Source organism: Alexandromys fortis, unplaced genomic scaffold (genome assembly GCF_014885135.2).
Source record: "Alexandromys fortis isolate MF-2015 unplaced genomic scaffold, M_Fortis_MF-2015_v1.1 scaffold_83, whole genome shotgun sequence".
NCBI lineage: Eukaryota > Metazoa > Chordata > Mammalia > Rodentia > Cricetidae > Alexandromys > Alexandromys fortis.
In genome coordinates, this window is record NW_026068001.1 from 6,229,182 (window position 1) to 6,248,779 (window position 19,598).

The 19,598-nt window shown below is 46.6% G+C and overlaps 1 protein-coding gene across 10 annotated transcripts in view; it reads right to left on the minus strand.

The window, feature by feature from the left end:
* Nucleotides 1–1,447: 1,447 nt before the first annotated feature.
* Nucleotides 1,448–19,598, minus strand: part of Nyx (nyctalopin) — a 29,509-nt gene continuing 11,358 nt past the window's right edge. For 3 of the 10 annotated variants that reach the window (XM_050160745.1, XM_050160747.1, XM_050160744.1), the window contains exons 3-4: nt 7,703–8,243; nt 1,448–6,048 (exon numbers count right to left, since the gene is read on the minus strand). In XM_050160745.1, the coding sequence (XP_050016702.1) occupies nt 4,640–6,048; nt 7,703–7,751 (1,458 nt within the window). In that variant the 5' untranslated portion in view covers nt 7,752–8,243 and the 3' untranslated portion in view covers nt 1,448–4,639. The remainder of the gene's footprint in view (nt 6,049–7,702; nt 8,244–19,598) is intronic. The other 7 variants (XM_050160752.1, XM_050160751.1, XR_007595154.1 and 4 more) reach the window with 6 other exon arrangements.

Genomic DNA, 19,598 nt, shown 5'->3' on the forward strand with positions numbered 1-19,598 from the left:
GGGTCTGAGGATTTGAACTTAGGTCCTCATACTTATACAGCAAACACTCTTACTGACTCAGCCATCTCTCTGGCCCCCAAAGTAAACTGTCTCTTTAAAATCATGCATGCTCAAGAGCCAATGAGATGGCTCAGCAAGTTAAGACGCTCACCACCAAGCCTGACCATGAGCTTTCAATCCCCAGGACCTGCGTGGTTGCAGGAGAGAACTTCCACAGCCATCTTCTGACCTCCACACATGCCATGGCCTGAGGGTACCTCCCTGATGAATATGTGTAATTTTAAAAGTTAAAAAACAGCAACAAATGCCTGTGCCAGACCAGCAGCTTTGACATTTTAAAACTATAACCCACCCTAAAATATAAATCACAGCAACCCAGTATACACATATACATGCAATATGAAAAAGAGTATGCAAATTACAGGCTTCACAGCATGATGCTTACTTTTTTTGTTTGCTTTTTCAAGACAGGGTTTCTGTGTGTAACAGTCCTGGCTGTCCCTGAACTCGCTCTGTAGACCAGGTTGGCCTCGAACTCACAGAGATCCATCTGCCTCTGCCTCCTGAGTGTGAGGATTAAAGGCGTGCGCTACCTGGCTACAATGCTTATTCTTATCTCAAATGTGACACTTTGTGACTTTCCTAGTCTAACATGTTTTTGTTGTTAGATTTTGGGCTTTTTGTATGGTGCTGCACTGGAGATACAACACATGCCCTTGCAAATGCTACATACACTCTGTTACTGAGCTACACCCCAAGCCCCTCATGCCTGTTTGCTTTTAAAGATTTATCTTATTTCTAATCCTCTATGTGTGTGCTTACAATCCTGTATGTGTGCACTTACATGTGTGTGTGTGCGAGCATGTGTGTGTGAACGCAGTGCCTGTGGAGGCTAGAAGAGGATGTCAGATCCTTAGAGATGGAGTCATAGGTGGTTGTGAGCTGCTCAACATTGATGCTTGCAACTGAACTCCAATCTTCAAGAGCAGTGTGCGCTCTTAACCAATGAGCCATTTCTCCTACCTCTTATGTATTGTTTTTAATGCTGGTCATTACCCATTCAACTGAATTAATAGCCACTGAAGGGGATCCCTCCTTCAGTGCTTCCTCCTGGACCCCAGAGTAGGCACAAACTACATCCAAATACCTGTATTTTACAGAGAGATCTTTCATTAAGCAGGAAAGAAAAGCCAAGTGGCTGCTTTCTGACCCGGGCGGAAAACAGCAGCAAGCAAATGACCTTGCAGGTGTCCTCCTGGGCGGTGGTGGCGCAAGCCTTTAATCCCAGCTCTGAGGCAGAGGTAGGCAGATCTCTGTGAGTTCGAGGCCAGCCTGGTCTACAAGAGCTAGTTCCAGGACAGGCACCCAAAAAAAAAAAAAAAAAAACTACAGAGAAACCCTGTCTCAAAAATTAAAAATTAAAAAGAGAGGGGGGGGGGGAGAAAAGGGGAGATCCGTGTTAGAATGGGCTAGGATGCTGTGGTAAAGGAGACAGGGATAAGGGAGAGGGGAAGGGGCCAAGGGGAAAGGGGAAGTGGTACTTGTCCTGGAGGAACAAAGGACTGCCTCTATATAGATAGGAGACTGATTTAGGCAAATGACAGTTTATAAAGGTAAAGGAGGAAACCTCGTGTTAGGGTAAGGTGTTTAATTTTAATTGGGCATGTTAATTAGGTAAGCCAAAGGGGGATTTTGATTGCTGGACTCTGGTAGTCAGCCCCAGGAGGAGGAAGTGGCCAAATAAGGAAAAAGACCTTTAGGCTAGCTTCGGGAATGTAATCTAACAGTTCTTAGCAAAGCAGAGGAAATGGGTAGCAGGGCCAAGCCTGCCAGAGCCACATGCTCGAGTGGGCTAGTGTCCCTTCAGCCAAGCAGTAGGCAAGCATATTTGAACACTGCAGTAGTTTTGACTTAGTACTACTACTTGGTATTAAGAAATACTATTGCTGGGCATGATAGCACATGCCTGTAATCCCAGCAACTGAGGGGGTTGACTTCAAGGACGGCTATTTAGTGAGACCCTGTCACACACAAACACACACAAAGCATGCATGAAATTATCAAAGAATTTAAAAAATCATATTTTTAAAAAAGAAAAAATACTGTTGCCATTGATGGCTTGGCACCCTAATCTGTGTGGGTTTTGAAAACTCACTCTCTATATACAAAGAAAGGAACTCAGCACGTGAAGACTACATTTCCAGGACTTTGACAAATACAGCCCTCACTGTTCACAGTGTGGACACAAACTGGTGATGTGGGAGTCCCCTCTGTGTGCTGTGATTACCATTAATGAATAAAGAAAATTGCCCTAGACCTATAGCAGGGCAGAACTTAGGTAGGCAGGGAAAACTAAGTTGAATGCTGGGAGGAAGAAGAGTGGAGTCAGAGAGAAGTCAGGGAGCTGGCTGGAGATAGACGTGCTAAAACTTCACTGGCAGGACACGACCTCATGGTGATGCACAGATTAATGGAGATGGGTTAAACTAAGATGTAAGAGTTAGCCAATAAGAAGTTAGAGCTAATGGGCCAAGCAGTGTTTTAAATAATATAGTTTCTGTGTGATTATTTGGGCTCTGGGTGGCCAGGACAAACAAGCAACCCCCTCCTACAAACTGAAGCATCTGTTTAGCAGACACATGGCACATTTGCTGACCTGATCATCTGATGGCCCATTAGGAACCTGCACCTATTGTGATAAGTTCAGAATGATTCTACTGCAATTATGAACTAAGATGAGAGGTGATTGGGCAGTTTTTTGTGTTGTCTTCAGTGATGAATATAGAAGCCAGGTCTTACCCATATTAGGCATGCACTCTACCACTGATCCACAACCCCCAACCCACGGGCCAACAGTTAGAGGGCAGCCTGCCAGTGCCCAAAGAGCTGCCAATTCCGGAGCTGACAAGACAGTCAACTTCAGCTCTTTTCCACATCCACCCGAAGAAACGCCAGTGTGTCAGGGACCCTGGGTGGGATTTGGCATCTGTACCCTCATATACCCCACACTCAGAGTACCTGAACATTCATTACAGGTGCTGGTGACCTTTGCCCTTAGGCATGCACCTTGAGAAATCTGAGTTCCCCTTCCCAGGTCCTTGCTGCTTTCTTCCCTCTTGGCCATTAGTCAGTCTCCATGCGAGCAGCTCATAATAATTTCATATTAACAGCTGGAGATGCTCTATCCTGCATCTGGTGAGAAGAGATATGCTTCTTGTTAGGGATTTTCTCTGCTTTGAGTCTCTCCACCAACATAAATAATTCCAATTAGAGTGAATTAAAACGAATTAAAAGATGCCCATGTTTAATAGATGGCCTTACTCCCGAGTCCCCCCCACCCCGGGAAACATGGAGAGGGGAAGACTACGCAAAACCCAGAGGCCATGTGTTCATTCTCTGGCTAGCAGTTTAAATAGCCTGTGGGAGTGGTCTCAACCTTCCCTGGGGGGGGTACCATTTGGCAGGCTTTCTTGACCCTCCCTAGGGAGGGTTCACCATTTGGCAGTCTTTCTTGGAGGTGGAGTTTGGACTGAGGCAACTCCTAGGGGAGGGAGCTTATGCCAGGAGCTGGAGTGATGCCCCCAGGCAAACAATCCCAATTTTTTGTATAAAGGGGTGTTAGGGAGCTGAGGTGGTGCTTTAAAGGGGTGCCAGCAAACTGAGGTGAAGCCCCTCAACCAAACATTTCCTTGGATAAAGGGGCACCAGCTCAAGTCTGGCTGCTTCCTGTTGGCATGGGACGACATGGGAAAGGGGAGAGCTGGGAGTTGGTGGGCTCACGCTCAGAGAGATGTGGCTGGAGAGGCATCCTGTTTATTGCCATCCTGGAGACCTCAGGCAGCTGTTTCTTGAGGAGATGAGAAGGCAGGTAGCTAGGAGAACCAGGAAAGAGGATTTGTTCTTCCTTGAAAGTTCACAATACATTGAAAGTTCACAATAGCATTTGAAAGACTGAAAAGTCTTACATTAGAGAAACTGGTCTAACTTTAATTTTAGCATTTTATAAATGTGGTCCACAAACACACCTTACTATAGGTCTTACAGTGCCTATAGTAAGAGATCAATTGTGGTATAAAAGACGTGAGTCTGTTTTCCATTCCTCTTAATGGAACACCTCAGACCTCAGCAACCACCGCCTGCTTTGGATCTCAGTCTCTTTCCCAGGCTCCTTCTCTAATGGTCTGTCCGCCTTCCTGAGCCTTGTTATTCCTAAGCCCCTGGGAGCAGAAGGTAGAAAAGATATGGATTGGATTTAGTGGGCTACTGGAGCAGAAGAGGTGATGAGTTCTTAGTACTTAGCCAATGGAGTCCCGCTTTAATTTAGGGCTCGTAGATATTGTTGCCTGGAGGTGGAAGGATGGGAGTTCCGGGAGCTTCCATTCCTCATCTACCCACCCAAGAGAGCATGTTCATTCTTCTCTTCTTCAATGGATGCCCATGTGAGAAGAGCAGAAACGTATACCCACTTAGATGTCATTTCCCAGAGTGCTCCTCTGCCTAGGGCTATCTTTGGAGCAAGAATTTTTGTCACCAACCCCAATCGTATTACCTCTCTTCTCACTACAGACACTCCAAATCACAGCCAAGTCAGCCTTCCCCTGTTGACCAAAGTGGTTTGGGTCACTTCAGTGAGGCAAAGTCAATCCCTCTGTAGGCTGAACACTACAGACTGTGCTAGGGTTAGCAAGAGGCAAGAGACGAACAGAAACATGGCCTTGCAGCCTAAGACCTCCACTCCAAGGGAGGGAAGGCTGTCATACATTGAGCCGTTGACCAGCTCCCAGGTGGTGTTGGCTACTTCCTCCACAGGGGCCCTTGGGGCCAGCAGCTTGGAGAGGAGGCTACTGAACCTGCTCACGGTGGTGGCCACTGGCTCTGGACTGGGGCCTGGGCTGGATGTGGTGAAGTTCAGCTCCTCGGGGTCCATACACAAGCCATCAGAGGAGTGCTCAAAGACCACCTGGCTGAGGTCCAGGCCGGCCACAGAACCTGGGGAGGCACATGCCACATCAGCCACACGCCCAGAGCCCTCCATCCAATTGCGCAGCCACTCCAGATGGCAGTCACAATGCCAAGGGTTGCGGAAGAGGAAGAGGTGGCCCAGAAAGAAGCCTTGCTGGAAAGCGGTCCAAGAGAGCATGGTGAGGCGGTTGCCATTGAGATGCAGGGCCAGGAGGCCCGAAAGGTTCTGGAAGGCGCCTTCCTCCACAAAAGTGATGCTGTTGCGGTCCAGGTAAAGCAGCTCGAGCTCTGCCAGGTCGGAGAACCAGGCCCGCGCCACTCGGCCCAGCTCGTTGCCACCCAGATTGAGTGTGCGCAGGCGGCGCAGGCCTAGGAAGGCAGCGGCAGGCAGCGCGGCCAGCAGGTTGTCATTGAGCAGCAGGTGCTCTAGGGCTCCGCAGTCGCTAAAGGCCCCGGCGTGCACAGCCCGCACGCGGTTGGCCTGCAGGCTGAGAGAGCGCAGGTGCCTCAAGCCCCGCAACGAGCTGGAGGCCACGGCCTCGATGCGGCTGCGCTCGAAGTGCGCGTGCGTCAGGTTAGCCAGGCCGCGGAGCGCGCCGGGTACCCGACGGAACAGATTGTCGAAGGCCGTGAGCTCTCGCAGGGCGGGCAGCTCGGCCAGGAGACGCTCGGGCACGCTGAACAGGCGGCAGGCCGCCAGGTCCAGGCGGCGCAGGCGACTGAGCGCCGCGAAGGTTCGGGCATGCAGATAGCGCAGCTCACCATTGTGCGCCAGGCGTAGCTCGGCCAAGCGAGGTAGACCCTTGAAGGCGCCAGGCGTGATGAAGGACAGGTTGTTGTGGCGCAGCGACAGGCGGCGCAATGACGGTAGCGTGCCAAAGGCCCGCTCGCCCAGCATGCGCAGGCCATTCCGGTCCAGGTCGATGGAGACCGCCTCGCATGGAAACTCAGTGGGCACCCGCAGGAGACCAGCACGGTCGCAATGAACGGAGCAGCCACGCTCCATGCTGCGGCACGTGCAGGCCGCAGGACAGGCCTGCAAACAGGCCTCGGTGGCCCGGGTGCAGGGCAGGCCGAAGAAAACCGCTGGACAAGAGAGGGGCCAGAAGAAGAAAAGACAAAGAACAGTAGTCAGAAGTCACCCCAATAGCAAGTCGCAGACCCTCCACCAAGTCCTGCATCATCAAATGACCTCTTCCCATATGCTTACCAGCATACATTTCCCACCGCTAGTGCCCTCCCCTTTGCTTCCAATTGCCTTAATCAGCAAAAGCTCTGCTATAGTCCCTGTGTCCCTTTTCTCTAAGCTTCCTCGCCTGTATCATCACAGTATGCTTTTAGAATGTCACTAGAAGCTTAGTCGCTTGTGTGGGGAGGGGAATCTCTGTGGATGTCACTATACCCTACTTTAAGCCCTGTGCTGCCCAGTGCAGTGGCCAATAGCCACATGGGCCCTTAACCATATGAAATGTGCCCAGCCCAAATTGAGCAATACAAGTATATAGAGGGTGCCAAAAAAGTAAAATATTACATCAACAATTAAGTATGGGTTACATATTGAAATGGTGTTTTATATGATACATTGGGTTAAATATTAAAGTTAATGTCAAATGTTTTACCTTTTTAATGTGGCTATATTTCTATTGGTGTCATTGGCCCCTTTCACCATAAAAATTCAATTTTTAAAAGCTCCCAGTGAGTCCATTAAGCCTCATGAAAAAAAAGGAAGAATTAAAGAGCAAGGGGATTGCAAATGAAAGAAAAGCCTATTGTCTTCTTTTTCTTTTTCTTTAACAGTCACTTGAAAGTTAAAAATTAAGGATACCCTCAGATCCCAGTGATGGCAGGGGAAAAAAAACTGAAACAGAATGAACTCTCAGACAAGTTCAACTGGAAGGAAGTGGGGGACGACACATTGTGGGGGATCCGGGTTAGGTGCAGGCATTTGACTGGGTTGTTTGGGCGGTATGGGGTCCAGTGGGTTTTGTTAGTCACCACGGTCAGTGGCTGGTGAGTCACTCTGCAGGGTTCCTTGTTATCTTGTGATAAAGGACAAGCACATGCCATACATTGTCTATAAGGGAAAAGAGACTCCTGCTGGGTTATCAGGTTATGAATTAAGGGCATGAGAACCTTTTATTTTCCTGTCCCCACGAGAATGCCTATTTCGCCTTTTTCTCCATCTTGTTTTACTTTATTTTGTGCCTGTGTGGGGGTGTTTACATGCAGAGGTCAGAAGACAACTTACAGGAGTCAGTTTTCTCCTTTCTATCATGTGGGTCCCAGGGATCAAACTCAGGTCTCTAGCTTGGTGGCAGATGCTCTTACCTGCTAAGCCATCTTGCCAGCACTATATGGACCATTATTTCAAAGATAGCATATTAAATACACTATCAGTGACCTCCTATGTCTCCAAAGAATTGATTATGGACACTGCAGTTAAATTCCATTCATCAGCTTACTCTTTAGAAACTTGTTTACATTATACTGGGAAATAAAAATGCTTATAAATTTTGTTCTGCAAATTCAAGTGGATGATCAAATAAAGTCATCAGAACCTGCCCTCTCCCAGTATGGTTGCCACTGACAACAAACAGGATATCATTATGTGCTTCCTCATGCAAGACTGTGGTCCCAAGCCTAGTCTGAGGACCAATAGAAAAGACAGAGTACTTGGCTAACACACACAAAGCCCTGGGTTCATCTATAGCCCTATATAAACTGAATGTATGGTACATGCCTGTAATGCCAACACTCAGGAAGTAGGGGCAGGAGGATCTCAAATTCATCTTCAGCTACACAGTGAGTTGCAGGTCAGCCAAGGACACATAAGAACCTGTAGAAAAGAGAAGGAAGAGAAGAGAGAAAGCAGCACTGACAGATGGACCATTTGGTGTTCCAGACAAGTGGTTTCAGGCAGTATTCAACTTCACAGTTTATATAAGGAAAAGGAGTGTCCAGGTGTAAATGTGCCCAATTTCCAGCAAACACCCCTGTTCTTTCATGCCCCCCCCCATCATGTTTACAGTACTTGCCTCTTTAAACCACTGTGGGAACCTGAAGGCAAAGACAACACAGGGTATGTTCAAGGTGCTTGCTGCCACCTCTGTAGGCTTACTCAGCCCCACGGTTCATCTGTTGTGAGCACTCCATGGTTTCTCAGCTGTTCCAGGGGGGATTCGGCCATTCCAGATTTGTCTTTGAGCATTCAATTGAAAACAGGCTACTTCGATATTCTGCTGTAAAGGAAGCTTGATATAGCTTTCCCTTCTCCCTAAAAACTGTGAAATAGACATTAAGCTGCCAGCAAGATTCTTGGAACCTATACCATCAGAATGGCTGTGAATAAGATCTCTGTTGATTAGTATACCCTGCTAGGGAGGCAGGGCCAAGAACCTCAACTACAGTCCTCTGCAGAACAAAGGGGTAACCTGTTCTCATCAACCCTTCCAACTAGGTCAAGTTGAAGTCTCACATTTTCTTACTAACAGCCCTTCATTCTACTCGCTTCTCCTTTGTAATTAAGAAAAGTATGCTCTCAATCCCATGACTCGTTTATCCCCGCTGAACAGCCAGCATTGTTCCAAGCACACAGTATGGTTCAATAAATGTTTGCAGAAGTAAATGGAATTGATGCTTTCCTTTGTAAGATTCTTGCCAAAGAATGTCATTTGTTTTAAGTTGTAGACAACTCATAGGATTACAAGAAGGTGGCTCACAACTGTCTATAATTTGAGCCGTAGAGGACTATATTAACTATACTATATGTATAATGCAAAAGATCAAAAAGGTAGTTGCTAATGATTTTAAATGCTTTCAAGAGATCGAGAGATGTGGAATGAAGCTTTTCATTGTATATTGCCTTTTTGGGGGTTTATTTGCTTGGTTTTTGGGGGGTTGATGCAGTGATATTTTATTTGTATATTAATAAATGAAGCTTGCCTGAAGATTAGAGTGCAAATCTAAGCCACTAGAGGTCAGGGAGTGGTGACACACACCTTTAATCCCAGGACTCAGGAGACAGAGGTAGATGTCTCTGTGTATTCAAGGCTACCCTGGGCTACACAAAATCAATCCAGAAACAGATCCAGGTGGTGGTGGCTCAAACCTTTCATCCCAGTGTTTGGGAGGCACACACCTTTAATCCCAGCACTAGGGAGATGGGGACAGAAGCGATATGGCTGGGCAGAGAGAGGCATATAAAGGGGAAGAGACAGGAACTCACTGGAGTGTGGAGTCTGATATTTGGTGGAAACACAGTGCAGTCTAGGCAGTCGCCCCTTTGGTCTGAACATTGGTAGAGGGAAAAGGTCTCTCTAGCTGCTTACTGCTCTGCCTCTCTGACCTTCAGCTTTAACCCCTATATCTGACTGTGGGTTTTATTATTCATGCTACAAGTTGGTTGGTTTTTTGGTGTATTTGCTTCCTTTGGTTTTTCGAGACAGGGTTTCTTTGCATAGCCCTGGGTATCTTGGAACTTGCTACAGACCAGGCTGAGCTCGAACAGATCTGCTTGCTTCTACCTCCCAAGTGTTGGGATTAAAGGCGAGTGCCACCATGCCCATCTGCTCTATATTCTTTTTTATAATTAAAAATTTGAGCCACGTTGTTATAGTTTGAATCTAAAATTATGCCTCAAAGCCTCATACAGGAAAAGCTCAGCTGACAGCTGGTGGGCTTCGAGAGATGATTGGATCATAGTTCAGTGGATTGTTGAGAGGCAGGAGGAAGAAGGTGGTGGCACACACCTTTAGTCCAAGCGCTCGGGAGGCAGAGGCAGAGAGGCCAACCAGACCTACAGAGTTCCAGGACATCCAAGGCTACACAGAGAAACCCTGTCTCAAAACACCAAGGAGCAAAGAGAGAGGAGGAGGTGGAGCGCTGTAAGGAGAGCTGTGAAGGGTATGTCTCATCCCAGGACTCTCTGTCTCTCCTTACTTCTGACGGCCATGAGGCAGGCAGCTCTGCTCCTTACCACTCAACATGCTGTACTGTTTCACTATGGGCCCAGAAACGTCAAAGTGACACCGACTGAAGCCGTGAGCCACATTGTGCATGTGAGTTAGTGCCCAGAGAGGACACAAGAGTGCTTCCGGTCCTCTGGAGCTGGAGTTCCTGGCTGGAGAAGCAGTACTTGCTTTTAATCACTGAGTCAGGCATTTTTTTTTAATTTATTAAAAATTTCTACCTCCTCCCCTCCTCCTATTTCCCTCCCACACTCCCTCTCCCCTCCCTCTCCAGTCCTAAGAAAAGTCAGGGTACCCTGCCCTGTGGGAAGTCCAAGGCCCTCCTCCCTCCATCCAGGTCTAGGGAGGTGTGAGTCAGGCATTTTCTTTTTAACATGATGAGAAAAAAGATACCATGTGGATACTTAAGCTATTTCAAAAAATAGATTGTAGTTTACTTTAAATTTCTACAAAATGGTATGTCAATATACCACCATTAGAGACCTATTTTTGGTCTCTGAAACCTTGATAATCATTAGAAATAGTAACTAATTTACTGGATTAGTAAAAAAAAATTAAGTTGAATCAAGTCAGTTCTCAAAACAGACAACAAAACTCCAGTATTAGCTTACCCGGTATGAAGACCAGGTATGTACTTAGTAAGCCAGAAAAGCGGGGCACCAAGAACTATTTAAAATCACTAATAATAGCATACTGTGGTGAGTTCTGCTTGCAATCATAGGATAGTATCTTCCATCAGATGACTTTCTGCTGGTCGCTACAATATGCACATAGTTGATGATACAAGGAGGCTGCAAAGAAAGGTCTAGGTGGTGTGCTACCCAGGGCTTCACGTTGGAATTACATGGGCCTTTGTAATACTCTCAAACCCAAGCTAATACTATCAAGATCTTTAGGGGTGAGACCAGGCACTGCTATTTGTAAAGCTCCAAGGGGCTGATTCCAATATGCATTCAAAGTAAGAAACCAAGGACCTAAGCAGACCTACTTTATAAAAATGGGGCTCATTAGTAGGGGGTGGGGGAAAGTTACAAGATCTAACAGAGGGATCGCTGCGTTCCAAGCCTAGCAGTTCCAAGCCTAAGGATATAACAAAAGGAGTTAGTTGTAAGCAGGTGTTTACCAACACTGGGCTGGAAACACTCATAGCCCAGTCTTCCTGCCATCCAAGAGATACAGCAACCACATCAACAGATGAGTGGCTGAACGAATGTGGCATAGCCATACAAGTAAATACACTTTGGGTATGCATGTGTGTTTGTACACTTGTGGATGCATGTGTGTTCATGGAGGACAGAGGTCAACAAAAAAGGGTCTCCCTCAGTGACCACCATATTGAGACAGTTTCCTGCTGAACCTGGAGGGCTCCCATTTAGTTAGACTAGAGAGCCCCGTGTCTCTGCCTCCTCAGCAATGGGCTTACAGGCTGTAATCTTGCAGCTCCTGCTTTTTTTTTAATTATTTATTTATTATGTATACAATATTCTGTCTGTATGTATGCCTGCAGGCCAGAAGAGGGCACCAGACCCCATTACAGATGGTTGTGAGCCACCATGTGGTTGCTGGGAATTGAACTCGGGACCTTTGGAAGAGCAGGCAGTGCTCTTAACCTCTGAGCCATCTCTCCAGCCCCCAGCTCCTGCTTTTTTATGTGGGTGCTAGGAATTGATTGTGTTTCCTCGCTAAGCCATCTCTTCAGCCCTCATTTTTAGTTCCTGTCTCTCTTTTGAAAGTCATGTTCCCTATGCTTTCCCTGTGAATTCTTTTAGCATGTTTATAATAAGCCTTTCCTTGGTAATCCTAATGTAAGTGGTCTATGGGCCTGCTTGAAGGCAAAGGAAGGTAGACAAAAGCTATAAGAAGACAATGGAGAACAATGGAAATGGTAGATGGTCTCTAAACATACAAAACCTCTCTCTTCTCACCTTAATCGCTTACAACCAAGTGATTGTTTACAACAAAAATAGCAATGTATTATGAGTTTATAACAAACACAAGGGAAATATGACAAAGTAATATAAAAGATGAAAAGAAGCATGAATTACTTTTATAAAGATCTTCCATTTGCCAGGTGGTGGTGGCACACACCTTTAATCCCAGCACTTGGGAAGCAGAGGCAAGCAGATCTCTGTGAGTTCAAGGCCAGCCTGGGCTACAAGAGCGAGTTCCAGGACAGGCTCCAAAGACTGTTGACAATAGCTTTGATCTGTGAAGAGGTCAATTTAAGAGAGCTATTTCTCCCACCTGGATAGAGACCTAACATTCCAAGCTGCCAAAACTTCAAAGAGAATCCAGTTGAGCTGTCCAATCACCTAGCCAAGGGAACACCTCTCAAGAAGACAGGTTCACCTTAAGCCACACTAAAAAGCTAGGGGTATAATGAATCCCTTTTAGAGAGCTAGTGTAGTCTTCCTTCCCACAACTCCCACCCTGAAGGCAGTAGTTTCCAGAAGGTTAGTCTGCCTTCCTGAATCACTCAGACAAGTGTCACTCCCTTTTCTTTTGTGTCCATTCGAAGCAGGCTCCTTTGCGCTCCTTTGCACCTTGCCTGCTTTGGTGGATTTTTTGTGGTTGTTATTGTTGTTTTTCTCAAAATCTAATAAAATTGTTCTCAAGATTTTTTTCACTCTATTCTCATTTTTTTTTTTGAGACAAAGTCTCACTACATAGCTCTAGCTGTCCTGGAACTCCCTGTGTAGACCATGCTGGCCTTTAATGTACAGAGATCCACCTGCCTCTGCCTCTCCAGTGCTGGGATTAAAGGCACATGCCACCACGCCTGGCCAAATTCTTTTTTTTTAATATTTATTTATTATGTATACAATATTCTGTCTGTGTGTATACCTGCAGGCCAGAAGAGGGCACCAGACCTCATTACAGATGGTTGTGAGCCACCATGTGGTTGCTGGGAATTGAACTCAGGACCTTTGGAAGGGCAGGCAATGCTCTTAACCACTGAGCCATCTCTCCAGCCCCCCCCCCCCAAATTCTTTTATTAACAAAATTCAGACTAAGAATTCTGAAAGGGTCTCCAAGCTCACTGGTAACATGTAGCAACTCAACCCAGACTCTCCAAATTTATGGTAACAAGATTTGGTGTGGGAGAATTGTCTGTATTCTGTCAATCATGTTCTAAATAAATGCTGGTTGGCCAGGCAGAAAGTATAGGCATGTCAACTAGACAGGAAGTAGAGGCAGGGCAATGAGAACAGGAGAATTCTAGGAAGGAGGAAGCCCATTCCTCCGAGTCCTGCCCAGACCACTAAAGAAGCAGGATGTGACCTGCCCCACTGAAAAAGGTACTGAGCCATGTGACTAACATAGATAAGGATAATGGGTTAATATAAGCTACCAGAGCTAATAAGAAGCCTGAGCTAATGGGCCAATCAGTTTATCATTAATATAGAATCTCTGTGTGAATTTCTTTGGGGCTTACCAGCTATGGGAACTGGGCAGGACAGAAACCACAACAAGCCTGCCCCTCATGTTACAAAGATTAGTTAGAGATCCACCAGGACAAATTAGACCTGCATATTGTAATCCCTAGAAAATCAAAAGAATCTCAACCCCTACCTCACACCATGCACAATGCTTCAGCCTCTCAAATTCTGAAATGACAACTGTATGCCATCATGCCCAGCTGTAAAAGTCAAGTTTAATAAGTATTTGTTCATAGATACAGGACATTATTTCATCGATTCTTACAGCCTTACATCTAAGCATTATTCTCCTGATCTCAAAAAGGAAAGTGAAATGGGTGGAGATAAATGGCATTAATTTTTGTTTCTCTTTCCACTGAGCCTTACTGTCTCCCAGCCCACACACCTAATCTGAGCTGCTGTGACCGGCTTTGATATGAAAGAACGGCACGTTCTGACCTTTGAGGAGCCTTCCGGCACTCATTGTCCGTGCCTCTACAGCAATTGTTACCAAGCACCGTTTCTAAGAAAACATGCCCCACTCAAAGTCCCGTGGGTCTTTGCTGCCTCCTCCCAGGCACAGCTGTTTGCACCATTCCACTTTGATGTAAGCACATCTAATTGGATCCATTCCTTCTGTATGAAAATGGAACAAGTGCTAAGCCACTGGCCAGCAAGCCCTTGTGAGTGCAAGCCCTTGTGAGTGCAAGCCCGTCGATTACCGGGGCTGGGGATTGTATGGAAGCCACGTGTGATATGTGTGTAGCGATACAGGCCTGTAATCCCAGCACTTGGAGGATGAAGGCAGGAGAATCTGGAGTTCAAGACCATCATTGGCTACATAACGAGTCTGAGGTCAGCTTGAGCTAGAGTATGTTCTGTCTAATAAACAAATCCCCAAATGAACAAAACACAGCACAGCAACACATGACTCGAAGCAATACCGAGGCAGAAGCCAAGGGCAGTGTGAGGAATGCAGTGCACGCATAGTGCCTCCACTCAAAGTGCCATAGCCGAGTGTCCTAAACCAGGGTAACCTGCTAGTAAACAAACACTTCCCATGGTTCTGCAGGCTGGGGAGGTCCAAATCAAAGCAGATTCAGTGGCTGGTGGGGGCTGGCTTCTTCTTGCTTTGTCTTCCTGGCAGAGGGAGTGGAGGAGCTCTCCAACATCTCCCTTATAAACATACCAATGCTGGGCCAGGTGTGGTGCGCACACCTTTAATCTCAGCACTAGGGAGGCAAAAACAGGCAAATCTCTCTGAGCTCCAGGCCAGCTATGGATACATAGTAAGACCCTGTTCCCCCCACCCTCACCCCCCAAAAATTCCAGTTTTGAGAGTTTCTTATCACCTCCCAAAAGACCCTGCCTCCCTTCTCATTGTAGCCCACTAGGAATTTTATTTCAGTTGTGCCTTAGGAATGCAACCCAGATGTTCAGTACACTCGTGCAGAGAGAGCAATAGATCTGAGTCCCCACAGGGCCTTGCTAGAACTTTCTGTGTTACTGCCCTGTTCCTGTTTCAGAAATCCATTGAAGCCATCTGCAAGTGAATTCTGTTCCTTACAGCCAAATGATCACTGGTTATAGTAGTCATGCGACAGCAGAAAGGATGCTGCCTTTTCGGTAGTCTTTCCACATTCACCTAGAAGCCAGGAACTCTCCTTCCTCACTTTGTCTAGCATTTAGGGCCCAGAGGAAGCGACCTAGATTGGTCGAGCCAGCCAGCAAGATTTAGAAACAGAAGGAGACCTCAGGCAGAAACCATCTTCTGGCCAGAATGGCAGGAGAGTCACTGGCTTTCAGATTTACACAGTGGTGAAGAAAAAGAAAAAAATAAATAAAATAAAAGATCTATATGCTGGGGCTGGAGAGATGGTTCAGAGGTTAAGAGCACTGGGTACTCTTTCAGAGGTCCTGAGTTCAATTCCCAGCAACCATATGGTGGATCACAACCATCTGTAATGAGATCTGGTGCCTTCTTTTGGCCTACAGGCATATAAGCAGGCAGAACACTATGCACATAATAAATAAATAAATCTAAAAAAATTTTTTAAAAAAGATCTGCATGCTGGAATTGCTGGCACCTGACTCCTCACATGTTTCTCATGTGCAGGTGACCCATGAAAGGGCAATGGCTGGGGTCTGTGCTAGACTTTCACTTCCTGATATAGGCATTTCTCCTGGCAGTGAAGCTTCTGTTGAAGAATGCTAAGAATACCTAATGTCAGCAAATAAGCTCCCATTAGCCTCTGCAGCCTCTAAGTAGGTCCTAGAGTTTGCAGCCAGATTTTTTCTATTCATTTGTGTGTTTGTGCATGCATATGGAGGTCAGAGGACAGCTTGTGGGAGTCATTTCTCCCCTTGTACCATGTGGGTTCTAAGGCTCGAACTTGGGTCATCAGTCTTGGTGGCAAACACCTTTACTCACTTAGCCATCTTGCTGGTAAAAATCCTTAGGCAACAGCCCAACGCAGGTGTTATAGTTTGGCTTTGAAATATCTTTCCAAAGACCCACGTGCTAAAACTAGGCCCACAACCCCTGAAACTGCTAGGAGAAACCTTTAAGAAATGGGGCTGACTAGAATAGGTCTTTGGAGGGAGAGGTGTCCTTGAAGACACTATTAGGATCCCAGCCCCGGGCCTTTCTCTCCCTTTGATTACCGAATTTAGTTGAGTGGTCTTCTTCTGCCACCTGCCAGCCACCGTGATATACTGTGCCATCTCAGGCCTAAAGCAGAAGAGCCAAGTGGCCAGGGATGGAGGCCTCGAAAGTGCTAAGTTCAATAAGCCCTCCCTCCTTGTAAGCTGTCTATTTGAGTATTTGGTCCAGAAATGGAAAGCTAACACAACCAGATCCCTTCATTTTGTAGTATGCCCTCCCTCCTCCTTGCCTCTCAGGAACTGTGAACACTTCACCTTGCCCAAGAAAATAACCTGAATTCAGAACCAAAAGGAAATTCCTCCCCTTTCCTTGCCCAGAAAGTTTGTAAGAGGGGATTGAAAAGGGTCAGGGCGGTCCTGGCTCTTCCACCTCCAGATGGGAGGTGGTGTCTCTCAGAATCAGCAGTGATGATTCCAGAAACAAGCCTCCTTGGCTGTCCTGAGCTAAGTTCCGTGGGAAACCCTTGGCCAGAAAAGCCCATTTGCCCAATTAAAACAAAGATCACAGTCTGTGAGAACAGAAAGTCAACTCATTTGTTAGTTGCTTAGCAATGTCTCCTCTCACAGTGGTATTCTGGGGACAGATCCATCTGGAAACCAGAAGAGGTTTCAGAGCTTTCCTCTTTGGTCTAAGGAATAGGGAGGGGAGGACTAGAAATACTCGAGATGGGCCTGGCATCGTCGGCCATGAGGCTTTCCAAACATTTCTTCTTCAAACCCTTCCCCAAGGACATGTCCTGCTGCCCTACTTTTCTTGTATGCTTTGGGTCTTTGGGTACTCTCACCCCCCACTTTCTCATTCTGCTCCCTTCTTTTTGTTTGTTTTTGGTTTTGTTTGGTTTGGTTTTTTGATAGAGTTTCTCTTTGTAGCCCTACCTGTCCTGGAACTTGCTCTGTAGACCAGGCTGGCCTCGAACTCACAAAGATCTGCCTGCCTCTGCCTTCTGAGTGCTGGGATTAAAGGCTTGCGCCACCACTGCCCAGCTTTCTTTTTTAATTTTTATTTGCTCTTATCTCATATGATGTGGGAGTGTCTTTATCTATCTGTTGCTTTCATTGGTTAATTAATAAAAAATACTGCTTGGCCTGATAGGGCAGAATTTAGATAGGCAGAGTAGACCGAACAGAATGCTGGGAAGAAGGGAAGTGAGGCAGACACAATAGCTCTCCTCTCCAAGATGGATGTAGGTTCAGATCCTTCCTGATAAGCCACCACCTCATGGTGCTACACAGATTAATAAGAATGGGTTAATCAAGATGTGAGAGTTAGCCAGTAAGAGGCTAGAGCTAATGGGCCAGGCAGTGTTTAAAAGAATACAGTTTCCGTGTAATTATTTTGGGTAAAGCTAGCCAGTGGCCAGGAGCCAGGTGGTGGGAAGTGGCCCGCAGCTCCATACTACACTCATAAAATACATCCCCACCACAATTTCCCCTCCCTCTCCTCCTCCCAGTTGCCCCACCAACACCTCCCTCTCCCCCAGATCCATTTCCCACCATCTCTCCCCGCCACTAAGAAAAGAGTAAGCTTCCCAGGGACATCAACTAAAGACAGCATAATGAGATACAGCAAGACCAGGCACAGACCTTCTCATCAAGGCTGGAGAGTATAACCCAGTAGGAGGACTAGGGTCCTAAAAACAGGCAAAAGAACCACAGACATCACCACTCGCAATGTCAAGGGTCCCCCAGAAACACCAAGCCAACTGTAACATATATCCAGAGGACCTCAAGAAAATCGTGAAGGCTCCATGATTGCCATTTCAGTCTCTGCGAGCCCCCATGCTGCTCCCTTCTTTTTAGGCCTCAGACAGACTATCCCATCCCATCACTCCGTTCCCTCATCTTATTGTGTGCAGCTATGAGGAACAGGACACTGTACTGCTTGGGACAACCATTGAGAGCACTGGGCCAAGCCAGAAGTGGACTCCACAAGCCACTTGTCACAGGATTAAAGCTCATCAAGGGACAAATCCCTCAAAACCAAGTGGAAATATGTCCCAGAATAGGAAGCAAAACATCAGGTGTTCTGTTTAGGTTAAATATCCCCTAAAAGCTCATGTGCTGAAGATTTGTCCCCCAGCCTGTGGCGCTGCTGGGAGGCGATGAAACCTTTCAGAGGCAGTCAGGTGGCTGGGTATGTGCCATTGTGAAGGGATACTAGGTCTTCAGCATACACACACGCCCTCCTAGCTACCATGAAGTAAGAAGCTTGGCTCCACCATGTGTTCCCCATCATCATATTCTGCTTCACCACAGCCCCAAAGCAATCCAGTCACAGACTGAAGCCTCTGAAGGCAGGTGACAAATCCTCTCCTCCTCAGCAATCTCTCTATTCCAAACTGGTATGGGATTGTTTGTGACTTACGCCTTCCTCTCTCTCTCTCTCTGTCTCTCTCTTTCTCTCTCTCTCGGTTTTTTTGAGACTGGGTTTTGCTGTAGTTTTGGAGTCTGTCCTTGTAGACCAGGCTGGCCTTGAACTTACAGAGATCTGCCTGCCTCTGCCTCCCGAGTGCTGGGATTAAAGGCCTGCGCCATCACCGCCCGGCTCTCCTCAGCAATTTCTTAGCACAGGTATTTTTACCATGGCCATGGAAAGCTGACTGGCACATCAGGTATCAAAATATTGAAGCTGTTACTATGGAGAAACTGCAAAGGACATAGGATAGTCCAGCCAGGGCTACACATTAGAATCCCATGGGGAGTTTTTTTTTTTTTTAAATCATAATGCCTAAGTCAGTTATAACAAAGATGAACCCCCGCGTTGGTGTGTTTTTCTGTTGTTTTGTTTGTCTGTTTAGTTGTCAATGCTGATCACGAAACCCAAGGGCTTGTGCATACTAGGAAAGCACTCTGCCTCTTAGATGTCACATCCTCAGCTCTTGTTTTGTTGTTGTTGTTGTCGTTTGGTTTTTCGTTTTGAGGCAAAGTCTTGTTATATAGCTCAGATTGGTCTGGAGCTCACAATGTAGGCCAGGCTAGCTTCAAATGTGTGACCCTCCCATCTCTACCTACCAAGTGCTGGGATTTCAGGCGCACACCATTGTGCCTTGCCAGAACCTTGGTATCTTTAAGGTTCCACAGGTGGGGCTGCAGTAGCAGTGCAGTCTGTAAAGCGCTATAAAGGACCCGACTTCCATCCCCAGAAAGCACACGAAGAGGACGGGCAGAGTCGTGCACACACTGCTAATCCCAGAACTGGGGAGGCTCATCTGTGGGGCTCACTAATCAGTCAGACTGTCTTACTTGGCTAGTTCCAGGCCAGTCTCAAAAAGAATCATCCTGAGGATGGCCTCAGAGATTGTCTGATCATGCACATACATACATACATACATACATACATACATACGTACATACACACAAACACACACCATCCAAGCAAATACAGCTCCACGGGTGATTCCAATGTGAAGCTAAAGCAAGAATCTTTGTGGCCTTTGTAAAAATGGGGTTCATTTGTGTTGTGCAAAACGTTGTGGTAAGCTAGGTGTTGGAGCACACACCTGGAATCCTAGCACTCTGGAGGCTAAAGCAGGAGGGTCAAGATTTCAAGGCCAATCTGACCTACAGAGTAAGATCTTATCGATAT